The sequence below is a fragment of the Fringilla coelebs genome (assembly GCF_963513975.1).
Source record: "Fringilla coelebs genome assembly, chromosome: 7".
Lineage (NCBI taxonomy): Eukaryota > Metazoa > Chordata > Aves > Passeriformes > Fringillidae > Fringilla > Fringilla coelebs.
In genome coordinates this window covers 38245720-38263464 of record NC_140035.1, presented here as the reverse complement: position 1 = coordinate 38263464, position 17745 = coordinate 38245720, and the positions used below count along the sequence as shown (strand labels likewise).

At 49.6% G+C, this 17745-nt stretch overlaps 1 protein-coding gene across 7 annotated transcripts in view; it reads left to right on the top strand.

The window, feature by feature from the left end:
* Positions 1 to 17745, top strand: part of HDAC4 (histone deacetylase 4) — a 179010-nt gene that overhangs the window by 125233 nt on the left and 36032 nt on the right. For 5 of the 7 annotated variants that reach the window (XM_084209702.1, XM_084209704.1, XM_084209700.1 and 2 more), the window contains 6 exons: positions 1388 to 1500; positions 4920 to 5036; positions 5514 to 5712; positions 8020 to 8249; positions 14102 to 14359; positions 15580 to 15766. In XM_084209702.1, the coding sequence (XP_084065828.1) occupies positions 1388 to 1500; positions 4920 to 5036; positions 5514 to 5712; positions 8020 to 8249; positions 14102 to 14359; positions 15580 to 15766 (1104 nt within the window). The remainder of the gene's footprint in view (positions 1 to 1387; positions 1501 to 4919; positions 5037 to 5513; positions 5713 to 8019; positions 8250 to 14101; positions 14360 to 15579; positions 15767 to 17745) is intronic. The other 2 variants (XM_084209706.1, XM_084209705.1) reach the window with 1 other exon arrangement.

Sequence of the window (17745 nt, the reverse complement as noted above, 5' to 3'; positions counted from 1 at the left end):
CTGGCTCTGAGGCACACGACCATCACTCCATCAAACTCAAAGTGAGCTCCCTTTTGACAGGGGAGTGGGCCTGGGAGACCCTGGGGTACTTCAGCACTTCCCTGGGTCAGAGCCTCTCTGTTTGCAGAGAGGAAGGAGGATTTCAAGAGCTGAAAGTTGTGGAATCATCAAATATCCTTGTGGCTTGGAAGGCACCCACAAGGAATAATCCAGTCCAACCCTAGGCCTGCACAGGACACCCCAAAAATCCCAGCCTGTGTCTGAGAGTGTTTTCCATGAGTTCTGGCAGCCTTTCAGACCTGAAAATCCAAGTTTCTTCACTCACACAATGCTCTATGGCACATGGCTCCTGGGATCAATCAGCCTCTGGTGGCTGACCATTTTTCCCTGCAATGACTTCAGAAATGGCAGTGGAAGCTCCCCTTTCTCACTGGCATGGATGTGGTTCAAGAAGCCAGCCTGGAGCCTGTTAGAAAAGTGTCTGAGTTGTCACGGTAAGAGGGGACATTTAAACGGAAAATAAGTTTTCAAAGCAGTCCCACTTTGGGGAATAGAAATTACATTTGATCCCTGAAGAACACAGGGGGTTCTGGTGGGACAGTTTCCACTTGACCTGGTTTCTCCACCCTGGTTTTGAGCACTTCCAGGGCAGCCACAGTTTCTCTGGGCACCCTGTGCCAGGGCTTTATCACCTTCAGAGAGAATTCCTTCCTGCAATCCCTCTAAGCCTGCCCTGTGGCAGTGGGGAGCCATTCCCCCTGTCCTGTCCCTCCAGGCCCTTGTAAAAATGAGCTTTGATTCCTCCTGGGGCAATGAGGAGCCTGCTGCAGCCTCAGCCACTGCAGCTACTAGGAGATTCTCCTGCTGCAAAGGGTTGGGGAGTGAGGAAAGTTCAAAAGAAAAGGTTTGAATGTTATTAGCCTTCCCAAATAAAAGGAGGAACACTGGCAGCTGTGCCACAGAGCAGGTGAGAGATCTTCTGAGGGAGGTCTGATGCAAGGAGGTGTCTTTAGGGTTAGAGGGAAAGAGGGTGAGAGAGGCACTTCCAGAAGAATGAAGCAGAACGACTCTGACATCCTCCAGTCTGACCTCTTCAAATCTTCCATGCCTTTTATTATCTTTCAGTCATATTTCAAGTTATTAATACACTCCAAGAGAAATCCCCATGGGGAGAAGACTTAAATATGCTGAGTAGGTGCTTGGATAAACCATTTGAAAGTGTTTGTTGGTATTTTAAGAGCCCTGGGAAGATTTAGGGGGAAGAAGGGAAGGAGGAGGAGGAGAGCTGCTTTCATCCAAAACAAAACTTGAGGGGTTGTTATCTGTGTAAATACCATCCCAGAGATGGTTTCTAATGTTCAAAGTTGGTTTGGGATGTGTTTTTCAGACTCTGCATGCAACAGCGCTCCTGGATCTGGTCCCAGCTCTCCGAACAACAGCTCCAACAACATCAGCACTGAGAATGGAATTGCAGGATCAGTCACCAGTATCCAGGCAGAGGTACAGAGCCCCCCTTCCCCCTGCTGTGTAACACCCCTCAGCTCTGGGGCAGTTTGGGAGCTAAGCCACACAAAAGGAAAAGCCCAACTTGTGACTTGGAGCAGACTTTGGGAATTGCCTCTCAGCCCTGAGGATGCCTTATCTGTTTATTAAATCTGGTTTGGGCCAGCTCACAGGCAGCTTGTGGTAGCTTGCAGTGGTTTTGTAGTGAGGAGAAAGTAAAAATAAAGAGATTCAGCAAGGCCAAATGCAAGTATTTTAGTGTTTGGGGACTTCATTCCTGGATATAGGGTGGATTTATTGTATGCAGTAGGCTGGTCTAAATATGACCAAACTATAATTGGATTAAAGGGGATGGATTTAAACTTTTCCTCCACAACTGGGGATCTGAAAGCTTGGTGCCTTGTGCTGGTTTATAATCCCATAAACTCCCACCATCACTTGAGGCATTGCTGGATGCCCAGGGCAGGGTGTTGGCCTGGGTGAGGTGGGGTTGGATTGAGCACAGCAGCTCCTGTGTTCAGGAATCTGGGAGCCAAAGTTTTCCAAGGGGTCTGTGCCATGTGAGCTGGCTCCCACTATAAACTGTGCCTCTAGAAAACCAGTGTGGTTGTCTGATGTTACTGGTGCATTTCTTTTCATCCAGCTTCCCATTAGCTGTTCTCCCCATGAATAGAGTCTGTCTTAACACCAGGGCTCCAAAAACAGGCTGGGGCTTGTTCTCCACAAATATTCCTTTAGAATTGAAAAGGCCTTCTGATGGTGGAAATGTCAGTCCTTAGTGCTTTCTAGTTTTGTAAAGATTTGCACTTTATTTTTATTTCTAATGTAGTGTAACAGTATTTAATATGGGGAGCATGCCTCCTTCTCCACCCTCTGCCCTGGCAAATGATGCAGCAGACATTCCAGCCACTCTAGTCCATAGCAAACCTTACAGATTTAGGTAATTAGTGTGAAAATTAGGGTGGTGGGAGTTCTCTTGCCCCAGGAGGACGAGCACTGAGTTTTGATTTTGCTGATCCAGGAGCTGTCAGTCTTGTCTGTCCTTAGCAAACTGCAAATTCCCAGTTGCTGCTGATGGAAAAACTAGTGGGTTTGGCAGTGTTTTTATGACATAAACAGAGCAGGCAGCTTCCCAAAAGTCCCTGCAGGGGATTGGAATCAGGTGGTCTTTAAGGTCCCTTCCAGCCCGAACCATTCCATGAGGTCAGAGTGAGCTCCTGCCAGTAAATGTGAAGCTGGAGCATCCTCCTCATCCATTTGATTTTTCAACTTAATAATTAGAGCTGATCATCTGGGACTGGACCACCAACAGCTAATCAAATGGACACTGACCACAGGAAGAAATCTTTCCATCAACTGCTTGTAGTGCAGTTGTAATTTTGTGACTTAGGCTGAGGCATGAGCATTACAAATTATTTGGGAAAAAACCCCTGTCCTGTCCAAGCCCTTCCCCTTCCCAAAGAAAAATAACTCTGCATTTTATTTCAGCATTCATGTCATGTGATCCCAGCTGATGCATTGGCCTGTAGTTGGGAAAAAGAATAAGTGGGGTTTGGTGTCTTTAAAATCCTCTTCTTCAGGAGGAGTTGTATGACCTGGGAGCTCAGGTGTTGGAGATTCCTTTCATACCAATGGACCAGGACTTCCCATGCTCCCACCATCAAATGTTTGGAAATATTTGAGTGTTTCTGAAAAGATAATGCTGTGTTTTGTTCTTAGCCTCATGTTTCATTTTAAATGAGAAGTATATCTCACTGCTTCTTAGTTTGCTGCATCAGCCCCTGAACCAGGTGTGTTGAAGATGGTGCCCAAGTTCATTATTTGAGTGCCTTCAGTGGGGAAAGAATGCAGCCCTGCCTCCTTTCAAGCAGACACTTTCTGGTTTGAAATACTGTTTTTAAAGGTTTTTCCCTCTCTGAATGGCAGACACCATTCACTGCTATTGCAGTTGGTACAAGGCTGTAAAAACTCCTGGAGTACAGCTGCAGACTGTGCATTCAGAAATGGCTGTGTGCAGTTCAGCCCAGAGATGGGAGCTGTGTGTTTAAAGTGGTGATAATGCTGCCAAATCCCATATGCTCAGAGCATCAAGCTGCTGTGTTCTTCTCTCCTCTGTTTTCTATATCAAATCCCCAGGAGAGGCTTTGAGGCACAGCTCCAGAGTATTGATTGTTCAAAGGGAAAATGGATGTAGTTTTGTTTCATTTATGATATCAGTAAAATATTTCATTCCTCTGCTGACAATAAGTATCTTATTTTCAATGGCACGCTGACATTATGTAATTTAAATTAAAGCAAAATTGCCAGGAGTGTTCAAAAATCACTTGGAAAGAGAAGTGTGTGGGTACAAATAATCACATGGAGAGTCACTTTAGATTAGAGAGAAAAGTGAAGTTTTTTACAATGAATCTGTTAAAAATAAGGCACAGGCTTCCCAGAGAAGCTGTGGCTGCCTCATCCCTGGAAGTGTCCATGGTCAGGCTGGATTTTGGGCTTGGAACACCCTGAGATGGTGGAAGGTGTCCCTCTCCATTGCAGGGGGTGGAACAGCCTGGCCTTGAACAATTCCAAGGATGGGACAGCCACCACTTAGGTACAGATTGCCCCATAGAATATTGAGTTAAACAAAATTCCCTTTTTCACAGCAGCACCTGAGTTTACCAGGCTTCTGCAGAAGTCTTTTTGAAGTCTGAATTCTATTTACGTTGGAAAATCACCCGCAGAGACCTCAGGGTGATCAGAGCCCTGGTTTCCTAACAGGAAAATCAGGCACTTTATTGTAATTTTTATAATGGCTTTTCTAGTGCGTATTTCAAATCAGTCTTGTTTAGAAATTAAAGGTATTTTTGCTAAAGTGTTCTTGCTGCAAATGCATGTAAGATAACTGAGCAAATCTTGAATTTCACCCTGAAAATCAGGAAATAGCTCCATAAATGCAACCTTGAGGCTTTTGGATGAGATTTTGAAGTCTGATTTATGCTAACACACACTAGTAAATAACATAAATTGTCTGTTATTTGCTGAAGAGAAAAACACCAATTGTAAAGGTTTTTTTTTTTTTTTTTTAAGATAATTGGTTTTACCTTTAAAAAGGCAAATGCTTGAGAAGGGCAAGTGCCAAGGGAGTAGCACGTAGCTTTTCCAGGGGAGGTTTAGGATGGAGGTCAGGAAAGGTTCTTCCCCCGGAGGGTGCTGGGCACTGCCAGGCTCCCCAGGGAATGGGCACAGCCCCGAGGCTGCCAGAGTGTGTATGGACACTGCTCCTGGGGATGGCCAGGCTGGGATTGTTGGGGTGTCTGTGCAGTTCTGGAGACTCTGTGTCCCCTCCTGCTGCCCTGTCCCAGTGAGTGCTGTGTCCTGGGGATGGGGATGGGCTCTGGGATGGGCTCTCACCAGGCTCTCACTCTCCTTCCCAGACCAGCCTGGCTCACAGGCTCGTCAACCGCGAGGGCTCCGTGACGCAGCTCCCGCTCTACACCTCGCCCTCCCTGCCCAACATCACACTGGGACTGCCTGCCACCGGCCCCTCCAGCGTGAGTGGGGCTGCCAGCAGGGCTGGGAGGGCTGGCATCAGGGGCTGGGATGGCAGCAGGGGCTGGGATCAGCCTCTGGGATGGCAGCAGGGCTGGGATCAGCTGCTGGGATGGCAGCAGGGCCTGGGATCAGGGGCTGGGATGGCAGCAGGGCTCGGATCAGGGGCTGGGATGGCAGCAGGGTTGGCATCAGCCTCTGGGCTAGCAGCAGGGCTGGGATCAGCCTCTGGGATGGCAGCAGGGCTGGGATCAGCTGCTGGGATGGCAGCAGGGCCTGGGATCAGGGGCTGGGATGTCAGTGTGGCTGGGATCAGGGGCTGGGATGGCAGTGTGGCTGGGATCAGGGGCTGGGCTGGCAGCAGGGCTGGGATCAGCCTCTGGGCTAGCACCAGGGCTGGGATCAGGGGCTGGGATGGCAGCAGGGCTGGGATCAGGTCCTGGGATGTCTCCTAACCCCCTGTGGCTGTGCGTTTGCAGGCGGGACAAGCGCAGCAGGATGCAGAGAGGCTCGCAATCCCAGCCTTACAGCAGCGGATCTCCTTATTCCCTGGCACTCACCTCACTCCCTACCTGAGCACTACAACGTTGGAGAGGGATGGGGGAACTGCACACAACCCTCTCCTGCAGCACATGGTCCTACTGGAACAGCCAACTGCACAAACGCCCCTGGTCACAGGTGAGCGCTGCGGGGGCAGCACTCAGGCACCTGGAAAAGAGAGGAAACCAGCAGGGATCTGTTGGGCTGTTGTCAAGGCAGCCTCTAGGTCCTGCATCACCTGTACACCCTGCAGGTGGAACATAAAACCTTGGTTTGTTGATTCATTGATTAGGGGTGATTTTTCCAGAACTGGATCTCCCACCTCATTTTGGTGAGATGAAAATAAATACTGTTATTCCATCAGGACAGCAAAGGTTGGTTGGTAAAAGTTGAGAATTCTGTTTAGAGTTCTGACCAGTTCAGATCAAAGTGAGGGCAAAACCATTGCATCTTAACGACTCCTGTTTTCCATGGATTGTTTCTATTCCATGAAAATACGAAGAAAATCACAGGTTAAAACACTTCCTTTCCATCATTAATATAAATAGCAAAACCGTGGCACAAGCAGCTGCCTGCCAGCAGATTGTATTTGTTTGTGTGCGTTCCCTTTGCAGGATGTTAATTGCCGTGAGTCACTCCCGGTGCTGCGTTTTCAGAATGAACTACCTGTGGGAAGGCCTGTAGCTATAAATAAGCTGGATTCAAAGCAATAATTCCCACTGGGATGCGTTCCTGGTTTCCTGTGTGTGGTGCTGGGACAAAGGATGTTCTGCCTCAGTCAGTGACGTGCTGGTTTTCCTTCCCTTCCTTCCATTTCTGTTGGAAGTTCTTGGGAGGTGTCAGCCCTTGCAGCGTTGCAGCTCATGGCTGGTTGTACATCCAAACCCCAGGAATATCCATGGGGTTGGGGTAAGCTTGGAAGCACAGTGATACGGGGAGGCTGCTGCAGAGAGGTGTGGTGTTTGCTTCCCTCAGTTTCCAGCATACTGTGTTTGCTTCCAAGTAAATTCCTTCTACTCCACCTGCTCCGTGTGGGGCTTGCTGAGCGAGTACAACGTGTTACAGCCCAGCACTCAGGAGAAAGAGTCAGCACAGGGAAACACATGTTCCAGAGCAGCAGCTGAGAGGCAGTGAGCTCACACACGCTCCCCAAAGCCTTGAGTGCAGCGGCTGCCAACTGCAGCTCGTATTTGGAAACTCCTTGGAAATAAAGCGGAGTTTATTAGGATTCTGCTGGAGAGCCTTGAGCGCTGGAGATAGTCCCCTGACAGCTGCAGAATTAGCCATGATGGCTCTCTCTGGGCTGGAAGGTAGACACAGACACTTTGGGAAGCTGGACTAGAATTCCTTAGCTGTGCCATTCCTTTTGGGAATGGTTACTCAGGGTAGTATCCTCCATGTTGTGGTACATGTGCTGATGTTCCTTATTCCTGATGGAACATACTCAGGGCTTGGAGCAGCCTGGGATAGTGGAAGATGTTCCTGCCCATGGAAGGGGGTGGAGGTCCCTCCCAAGCCCAGCTGTTCCAGGATTCTGTGAACATGGTGTCTCCTAGAAAGCTTTTCCAGGAGCACCTTGGCCATTGCCTCGGAGGAAGGTAGTCTTCCAAAATATCCTCTGCAAGCTCTGCTGTCTGATTTGAACTTTTGGGAGGAGGAGCTGTGCTCTCAGGGAAAAGGAACACATCTTTCCCAATGATCCATGTATTCATACACAGACCTGTGTGTGTGCACACCGACATCTGCAGGAACGTGCATTTATAAAATCAAATACCCTTTCACATGATCCCTTTCAGAAAAAGCAGAGAGTGGGAGCAACTCTGTTAGTCCACTGAGAAAAGAGGCTTTCCCATGAGTCAGCTCCTTCCACTGGGGCAGTTGTGTGAATTGGTGGGGAAGGAGGTCACATCCTGGGACACAAAGGCCAAGGTGTTTATAATCCTCAGCATCTATCTGGCTGCAGACTTCTGGGCAGCTTCTCCCTCTCCTAAACCAAAGCCTGAGGAGAGCAGAGGGCTTCTTGCCCAAAAGTGACTGCAGCCCTAGCCATGCTAGGAAGGCAGCTGGTTCGTGCAGCTTGAATGGAACCTGAGATCAGTCCCTAAACCAAGGTGAGCTGTGAGGTTTAAACTCCAGACCACTGTGGTCTCATGTAGCGACAGAAAGGTCAGTAAGGTGTTGCTGGTTTCAAGAAATGAGATGCTTCCAGAGGGTCTCTGAGTCACCAAGCAGATACAAAACTCAAAGCAAGCAAAGCATTGCTCTGTGCAGGGGTGATTAATTTATCTGCTCTCTCTCAAGGCAGCTCCAGCTGTAGATGGCGAGGTGGCTGGGTTTGACATGGTATCACTGTCACCGTCAGCGTTACTCAACAGCCGTTTTCTCCCTTCCTTTCTTCTTCCTTTTGTTTCTCCTCTGCTGTTTTTTCCTCCATATTATCTTCAGACTGGTATCTTTCAGGACTGCCCCTGCACGCACAGCCCCTGGTGGGTGGAGACAGGGTCTCCCCTTCGATCCACAAGCTGCGGCAGCACCGCCCGCTCGGGCGCACCCAGTCCGCTCCCCTGCCCCAGAACGCCCAGGCCCTCCAGCAGCTGGTGATCCAGCAGCAGCACCAGCAGTTCCTGGAGAAACACAAACAGCAGTTCCAGCAGCAGCAGCTGCACATCAACAAGGTAGGCACAGAGCTTTCGATGCCGGTTTTCTTCCACAGCAGCCTCAAGCGTGCGATTTCGGGGTCTCTAGTGCAGGTGTGTTTGTGGGCTCTACCTCCAGCATCCCTGGGCCTCTCACCCTTGGACCTCTCTCAGACATGACAACACCAGGGTGTATTTGTGAGGGAAGTTACCCTGAAACATTTGCTGAAAGGCTGAGAGACTTAGAGGCATTCACCTGGAGAAGAGAAGGCTCCAGGGAGAACTAGAGCCCTTCCAGTGCCCCTTCCAGGGGCTCCATGAGAGCTGGAGAGGGACTGGGGACAAGGGATGGAGGGACAGGGCACAGGGAATGGCTCCCACTGCCAGAGGGCAGGGATGGCTGGGATATTGGGAAGGGATTGTTCCCTGGGAGGGTGGGCAGGCCCTGGCACAGGGTGCCCAGAGCAGCTGTGGCTGCCCCTGCATCCCTGGCAATGCCCAAGGCGGGCCTTGGAGCTGCCTGGGACAGTGGGAGGTGTCCCTGCCCATGGTAGGGGATAGAACTGCATCATCTCTAAGATCCCACCCAAGCTACTCTGGGATTTGTTCTGTTTTGAGGGTTTCTAAACACTCCTCCCAAGGAGCTCCAGTGGAGGCTTTCTTTAGGACAGCAGTAATTCCAGCAGCAGCTCTGGGGCTCAGGACAAGCCCGCAGCAGGCGGCCGTTGAGATCGCTGCTGTTCCGTTTGCGGCAGAGCTTCCTCCAAATGTTTCCACCGTTCCAGTCCTGTGAGAAAACACAACTGCCAAGGGCTGGATCAAAGAGTGAGAGGAGCCACAACCCCCCCACACCACCCCCAAACCCTTGTGGATGGGCCGGGCTGAGGCAGGATGGTTACACAAGTCACTGACGTCAATGCTGTCCTCCTGGAGCGCTGCCACCGCGGGTGCCAGCCCTGGCCCCGGCTCAGCCCCGCACACGGGGCCCTGGGGAGCTGCTGCTCCGCAGGGATCCCATTTCCTCCCCCTCCAAACACTCCCTGGCACCAGGGCCATGGGTGTGGGGCAGTGAGCTGGGGTTCTTTGTTCGGGGAAGTTGTCAGCTGGAGGGATTTTTTGCGTGAAGGATTTTAAAGCTTTTCCAAAGCCTTGGATGTGACGTATCCGCTGAGCTCATTCCGACTTTCTCCTGGACCTCCCAGGAGCTGGAGAGCCACTGGAGCACTCTGACTTCCAGCTTTGTCCACAGCAAAATTTGTCTCTCTCCACAGCAAAATCAGGCAGAGAGGGTTTAATTAAACTGATTTCTCTGTGTTTGATTTATAGGAGTCATGAGTTAAAATCACTTCAGTGCTAGTGCTGCGTGCGTGTGGCGGATTTATCCCATGGGATGGCATCCAAGTGCTGACATGGGAAAAGACTTTTCCCAGATTGGGGATATTTTAGGACCCTTGTGTGTGTAGGAGAGTTAAGGGCAGGACTAAAAATAAAATAAATAAAATAAAAGATTATTTCATTATTAACAGGTCCGCTAGCACTGCCTGGTAATTTTTTTATTTGCGGATTTCCCGTAAATAATACTCCTGAAGTATTTTATATATTTATATACTCATAAATCAGGCTTTTCTTAACTCCATGTGATTTTCCAAATGTTGAGATTTTGGCCCTAAACGTTCCCTGTTAGGTGTCTGCAGCAGATGAAATTTTTGAGGGGACTGCAGCCAAAACAAGTCCTGCTGTTTCCAGGAAGACAACTAAGGAAAAATGTGTTGTTTTACATGAAAATATGAAGAATAACCATCTGAGTAGCTGTGGCTGCCCCTGCTTCCCTGGAAGTGTCCCAGGCCAGGCAGGATGGGGCTTGGAGCAACCTGGGAGAGTGGAAGGTGTCCCTGCCCCTGGCAGGGGTGGAATGGGATGAACTTTAAGATCCCTTCCAACCCAAACCATTCTGTGATTCTCATTGAGCTGATATTCCACCATCAGCCTGTGCTTCTGTTTCCCACCTGTTTTCATCTTTAATGTTCAACAGGGAAGTGCCAGGGGAGGTTTAGGCTGGAAAAGATCAGAAAAAATTTCTGCATTGAAAGGGAGCTCAGGCACTGGCACAGGCTGCCCAGGCAGTGGGGGAGTCACCGTCCCTGGAAGTGTTCAGACAACCTGGGGACAGGGTTTGGGGTGGCTTTGGCAGTGCTGGGAGAGCAGTTGGACTTGATTGTGTGAGAGGGCTTCTCGAACCTTAAGGGTTCTGTGATTTGTAAGATCAGAAGTTGTTCTGCTCCATGCCCCATCCAGCCTTGCAGGTGGGTTGTTCCCTCTCCTCCAAGCACCAAAGCTCCACAGTCTCCTGGTCCTTCCAGCTGTAGGACTGAGACTGCTTCAGACAGTTGTTTTTCCCCTGCTGTCGCATCACTGCAGCGGGAAAAAACCAAATCAAGAGATTTCTGTAGGCTTTGGCTGCTGCAGAAGGCTCTGCCAGGGACTCTGGTGCCCAAGTCAGCCTCTCCCCATCATCCCTTACCATCTCTTGTTTCTCCTTAGTCCATAAAAGTTAAAGATCAGAACCCAGAGGGAACATGGGAAGAGCCATGCCGAGTTGAACGAGTTCGGCCTTCTTTCCTGTTTTTTACTCATTTGCATCAAAGCTGTGTCTCCAGCTGTCCAGGAGCTGTTCTCTTTCTTCCTTCGTCCTTCACCTCCAGAGGGAGGAAAGGGAGGGTTCTGCCGGCTTCTGCACATCCTGGCATGGTCAGGGCTGAGCTGACTTCCTCCTTTGCTTCCTGGCTCTTCTCTTCCTCTGGCTTTCTGACCTTTGGTGCCACCTCATCAGTGGGGATCAGGGTCCCATCCAGCCCAAACCGTTCTGGAATGCCATGGTTTTTCTGCTGGGGACTCCTCATTGATCTCTGATGTGTAAATAGATGTCTCTAACCTGGTGGTAGGACCTTCAAAGTCTTCAGTGTCCCAGGAATTTGCCACTGTGGAGAAGGTGTCCTGGAGAAGTGATGGGCATGGCGATGCTCAGAGGTGGGATTTGATGGTCTTGAAGGTCTTCTCCATCCTTAATGAGTCTGTGGTTCTATTTATCACATCTGCTGGACAAATCCAATGCTAGCTGAAATGTCACTAGGGAAAAATGCAGCTTTTTTTACCCTCATTAAATGTTCCACAGAAAATCGATGAACTCTTTGGTTTCCCCTGTATTTATGGCCTGACTTTGCTATGTGGTTTTTTTGCTGTGGTGTTTTTTTGGTTCTTTTTTTTTTTGGTTTTTTTCTGGGTTTTGGTTCTGGTTTTTGTTGCTGTAGTTGTTGTGTTTTGGTGGGGTTTTTTTGTTTGGTTGGTTGGTTTTGTTGTTTGTTGGTTTGGTTTTTTTTTAATTTCTGTTCTTTGTATTTCAAAGCTGTGGAGGAGAAATCTTGCCAGCTGCATGGAGCCTTTTAAAAATGCTTGTGACTAGAGAGCTGTAATTTATTCTGGAGTGAAGTTGTTGTCTGCCCGAGGCTGGAGAGGCAGTGCCTTTACCAGAGGTTTATGGTGGCAGCTTGTGACAGCCAGAGGCCACTGGGTATGAAAACAGAGGAGTAACCTCGTGGCAGAGGAAGCCAGACAGCTAATTAAGGGATGGAGAGGTTATTTATGGTGCTTTGTGCTTACTATTTCAGATATATTTACAAGCATTCTCAGTGCTGCCATTCCAGGCAGCCCCTCACACTTTTATTCCCTCAGATTTTAAATGGCATGAACACGTGCTCGTAAAACTGCACAAATGGAAGATTTTTAGGGAGTTTGGATGGGCCTGGCATGCAGATACTGAGTGTTTTATGTGGAATTTGTTGGTTAGAAAGTGTCTTCTCTGCAAAATCTTCCTTTGAGGGTGGGGTTGCAACAACTGGAACTAGTGGCAGACCAGGAGATTGCCTTTGCAGACAGAATGTCTGAAATGTCCTTGCCATCGACCTCTTGGTCTTCTCAGCCTTCACCGTGGCTGTCATTTAATTCTTACATTTTTAAGGAGTAGGAATAATTTAAAACTTCCAGGGAACTACACTGCCTCTCATTCCCGTTTAGGTATGACAGTGGCACTGTAAGTTATTTTTCCCAGCAATTACCTCGTGCAGTTCAGAAGTTCAAAAGGCATGAAGTTCAAAAGCTTGAGACCTTCGATCCAAGCAGGGAGAAAAAAAAAACCAAGCAGCAGATGGTTTATGATAATTTAATTATCTTTAAAACAGATAATATTCATCAAGCCTAAGAGGGCTTAAAGAAAATTGGTAGAAGAACTTTTAGCTTAATGTGGTTTGGTTATTCAGTGTGTGTTAAAAGGAATTAAACTGGGGGGGGGGGGGCAGGGGAACCTCACAAAAATCCTTCAGGGGTTTTGATCCCTGAATCTTTGCAGGGACCTCCTGAGGTCACTGAGGGCATTGCCCCCCCCCCCCAACAGGTTGCCCAAGGATCTCCAGGGATGGAGATTCCAGAACCTCTATGAAGAACCTGTTCAAGTTTTTGACCAACCTCAGAGGAAAAAAAAAAAAAGTTTTATTGTGTTCGAAAAGAATTTTATGGGTTTTAATTTGTGCCCATGGCTTCCAGTCCCATCACCTGTGAGTGCAACCTGTGAGAGTCCCAGGACTCAGGGATGTCCAGGTCTTTTAAGTTGTTATTCCTTCACCAAGGGAAGTTTTCCTTGTTCGAGACTTTTCCTGTGGTGTCAGAGTCCTGGGATTTGTGAAGGATTGTCTTAGGTAAGGCATTAATTCTATCTCATGTGCCAGCAGGTGCCTTCCCTCATTCAGCAGTGGCACCAGGATCTCTTTAGCCTTCCTTTTTTCTTTCTTCGTGTTCCTTGCCAGATTCAACTCCATTCCTGCCCCTCTGCCTTGCTTAGGTTAAATGCCAGAGCCTTCTTTCCTGCTTTTGGGGGAAAAAAGGCTTAGTTCCAGATTGGAGCCACTGTTCTTCAAAGAGCAAGTTACTGACAAATAGTCCCTTGTCCTGCATGTGTTCAATAACCATGTTTTGATTTAGCTTTATTAGATTTAAAATCAATATTGCTTACCATACCGATGACCTAATCCTCATTAAACCTTGCCCTGACAACTTTCAAAGTGCAGCAGTTTCTTTATAAGCCTGTGAAACAGGGGCAGCCTGAGCTCTTTGAAAGGGAGGAAATGGATTGGTTTTCCTACTCTGGAGTTAAAACCAGGTCACATTTGGGGTTTTTTTAAAATCCCAAATAAAAATCGTAAGCAATCTGAGACAGAGAACTGTGAATTTTATCTTGCTAAAGAGCTTACAAAAAGCCTGAGTGAATGACAGTGAAAATTCAATTGTTCCTTGAGGTTTAGGAGCTCCTCTCCGAGACGTTTCCTGGGTCTGCTTAGGAAGGTCAGCTTAGAACAATGCCGCTCTTGAGGTTTGCTCTCAGCTGCATGTCCTGAGTTTCCTCTTAACCAGCTCCATAAGAGTGCAGATTGTCAAGTAATCATTATTTCAGCCTCACAGAAAAAATTCAGGGAGTGATTCGAGGTGATGTTGAGCAAACAGGCAGCAAAAGCCGTGTTGGAGGGTTTGTGTCCCCCGTATTCTTTCAGAATTTAATTGCCAAACATCTCGACGGCTGCTCTGCGGGTTTGTGAATGGAGGAGCATCTGGAGGCGTGCAGGAACAAGAGCCTCTTATTCCTTCAGAGAGAGGATGAAGTGGAGAATAAGGGGGTGTCATCACTGGGGACAAGGGATTTCGGAGCCCTCGACGCCAGGGTTACCCTGCCCTTGTTTCGCCTTGTGAGACACAATAACTCCGAGCTGCTCCCGGAGAGCAGAGCCGAGCAGAGCCAGCGTTCCCCGCGGCGGGAGGCGGCTCTGATGAGTTTGGGGTTCTTTCAGATCATCTCCAAACCCGCCGAGCCGGCGCGGCAGCACGAGAGCCACCCCGAGGAGACGGAGGAGGAGCTGCGGGAGCACCAGGCGCTGCTGGAGGAGCCCTACGGCGAGCGGGCCGCGGGCCACAAGGAGCCCCCGGCGCTGGGCAGCGTGGTGCAGGTCAAGCAGGAGCCCATCGAGAGCGACGAGGAGGAGGCAGAGCCGCAGCAGGAGCTGGAGGCCGGGCAGAGGCAGGCGGAGCAGGAGCTGCTCTTCCGCCAGGTCTGGCGCTTGGCTGGGCGTGAGGCCTGGGTTTGGGCTCGGGAGTCACCTCGTGCTGCTCTGAGGGGAAACAGCTCCCGAGGGTTGGGTGCTTCCAGGAAGGCCGTGTAAAATCAGGGATTCCTTCCCTGGAATCACCTGCCAGCTGGCAAACCCTGGGGAGGAAAGTGTGGATCACCTGCACAAAACACAGTCACAATGTTTACTGAGCCACTGAAACACTTCTGTCTCTTTGGGAAGATAAAGTGTATCCTAACATTTCTGAGCACTAGCTACCAGCAGGAGACTGTATTTTGGTTTAATGATTTAAAACTAATTTCTCCAGAGAAAGACTGCACATAAGGGAACAGGGGACAAGTGGAGGGTGTTCCCGTTTCGGAATTACTCCAGCCAGGCTCACTTTTGAGGGAAAACACCCCAGGCTTGTGGATTGGAGGTGATAAATCCAATAACAAGTGAGCACAGTGTAATGGAGCTGGTCCATTTCCTCCAGGAATGTCGTTGGGATGTTGCTCAGGTGCTACATTTGCCCAGGAAAGCTGTGGCCACCTCTTCCCTGGAAGTGTCCAAGGCCAGGTTGGATGGGGCTTGGAGCAACCTGGGATAGTGAAAGGTGTTCCTGCCCATGGCAGAGATGAGCTTTAAGGCTCAAACCATCCTGGGATTTTCTAATTCTGAGTTGCTGATGATGGACCATTATCAGTGATACCATTCCTCTGAAGCTGTAGCCTCTCCACCTTAATCCTGAATCCATGGTCACACCTCAGAAGTCTTTAAAATAGTATCTCCTTTGCAACTGTTTTTCTCAGAGCAGGAGGGAATTTAGAGAGGGAATGGGATGGAACAGCCATCCCTTCTGACCAGGAGCCTGTCCAGCTGATGGTGTGGCTGCAGAGAGAACCAGCCTGGGATCCAGTTGAGTGGGACTCAGTCCATGGCCTGGACTGTTTCATTGTTAAATGTCCAGAGCAGTGGGGTGGGAGCACAGGGGGAGGAAGATGAGGGAGCTGTGGGGAAGGATGGAGCTGCCCCTGGCAGTGACCCTGTCAGTGTACAGCAGGCTCAGGCTGGGGCTCCGTGTGCTGTGCCTCTCTGACTCGGCCCCAGAAATGTCACATCTCCCTTTGCTGCACGTGAGGGAAAGAAGTCCAAGCCTGAGAGCCTTCAAAAACACTTTTGGGAAGGTCCTTTCAGCAAATGCCTGTTTCTCTTGCCCACAGCAAGCCCTGCTCCTGGAGCAGCAGCGGATTCACCAGCTGAGGAACTACCAGGCGTCGCTGGAGGCGGCCGGCATGCCCGTGTCCTTCGGGGGACACCGGCCCCTGTCCCGGGCACAGTCCTCCCCTGCCTCAGCCACCTTCCCCATGTCCGTGCAGGAGCCACCCACTAAGCCAAGGTTCACAACAGGTGAGCTTTTGGGGGGCTCTGGGCTGGGGAGGGCTCTGCTCACTGGTTTGTTTTACTCTGAGCTGTTCTGCGAGGGCACGGAAAAGAGGGCACGGCTTTAGGCTGGGAGCAGTGGGAGATGGGATATGGGATATGTTGCCCAGAACAGCTGTGGCAGCCCCATCCCTGGAAGTGTCCAAGGCCAGGTTGGACAGGGCTTGGAGGCCCTGGGATAGTGGAAGGTGTCCCTGCCTACCCATGAGGTGAGCTTTAAGGTCTCTTCCAAAACCCAAACCATTCCATGGTGATGATTCTGTGATTTTATTTCCTGTCCCTGCAAATCCGTAAGCGTGGGCTCTGCATTCATCCCCATTTGGGTGCTCCATAACATCCTTCCTTCCTCGAGGAGCACACTGAGTCATCCCTCTTGTCCTGCTTGTCCCTTCCTCTGAGCAAAAATACCCTGCACACACAGCAGCAGCACAGCCCTGGAGCTGTGGCTGCAGGCACACAGAGCGAGTCCCAGGCTGCGACAGAGCTGATTTGGAGGCAAGGCAGGGGGGGAGCCAGTGCTCCTGAAGGACAGAGTGCCAAATGCAATGCTGGCTCTGTTTCCTCCACCTTCTCCAGTCCCTCCATAATCTCGTGCCATCAGTGATCTACTCCAGGCTCCCTGCCAGCCTCCCCTCCTCCTGTCATACAGGAGGCTGTGCCTGCAGGTTGGGAAAAATGAGGTGAGCTGGTGATTTCAGCTTGTCTTGGGGAGGCAAAGAGACCAAAGGGTGTTTGCTTACCTGTGGAGGAAAATGATGAGTGCAGTCCTGTGTTTGTCTGGTGGAAAACACAAGTGCAAAATAGGCGTTGATCCCCATCCCTTGGAAGTGTTCACAGCCGGGATGGAGCAGCCTGGGCCAGTGGAAGGTGTCCCTGGCCACGGCAGGAGTGGAACAAGATGGGCTTTAAGGTCCCTCCCAGCCCAAGCCACCCTGGGATTCTGTGATCTCCCCACCAAGATTTAAAGCAAAAAATCTTAATTGCTCTTCCTGTATCCTGACAGCCAACTTTTCTCCTCCAAAATCCTTTCTGCTTCTTTAGTGCCCTTAGCAACAGCTGAAAGTTGATTTTCCATGCAACTCCTCAAGCCCTGTGCTGGGTGATGGGGACTGATTTCAAAGTCCGCCTTCTTCCCCAAATGTCAGGCTCTTACTTTGTGAATGAACAGTTTGCAACGTGATGTGTTCCCTGGGAAAAGGAAAAGGAAAGGGGGGGGAATCCACAACGCCCAAATAAGAGCGACTCATGATGTTATTTCCCTTTCACTTCTGCTTTTATTCCATTTTTAACCTACACTTCTTGCATCACTCAGCTCAGTACTGTGAATCGGGTTTATTTTCAGGCCCTGGTGGTGTAGTAATAGTGTGGCATGTTCAGTGTTCCTCAGCTCCTGGCTGCAGGCAGGGTGGGAAGCATGTGCTGTCAGTTCTGGAAAAACCCAGAGAATGGCTCAAGTTTTGCAAACCAGCCCTTTAAAGTCCCTAGTTGTTGTTGTTAAGGTTTAGCCCAGAATTTCAGCAGAACTGCAAATGCAGTCGGTTCTGGCCAGATTAAAAGATTTTGGCTTTTGCCAAGGGTGCAGGGAAAAGTCCCCTGGCTCAGGGTCAGAGCAGATGAAACTTGAGCTTCTGATACACTTAACCCCAAACCTTGGGGCTTTAAAAACAAGGAAGCCTGGCCCTGCTTGAAGGGATTATTCATTCCTTCTCTTTTGTCCCTCCTCCTCTGCCGGTGTTGAAGCTGCCCAATCAATCACATGCAAGACTCTGAACATAGAAATAAACAACATTTCCTAGCAGAGGGTCTGTGTTTGACTGAGATCTGTGCCTCTGAATTTGATTCAAAATTGCAGGCAGCAGTAAGAGTGTAGATTTGAGAGCGGTGCTGCTTGGAAAAGGTGCTGTTCCAGTATCAGGATTTTCCTCGGAGGCAGGGTTTGAAAAACT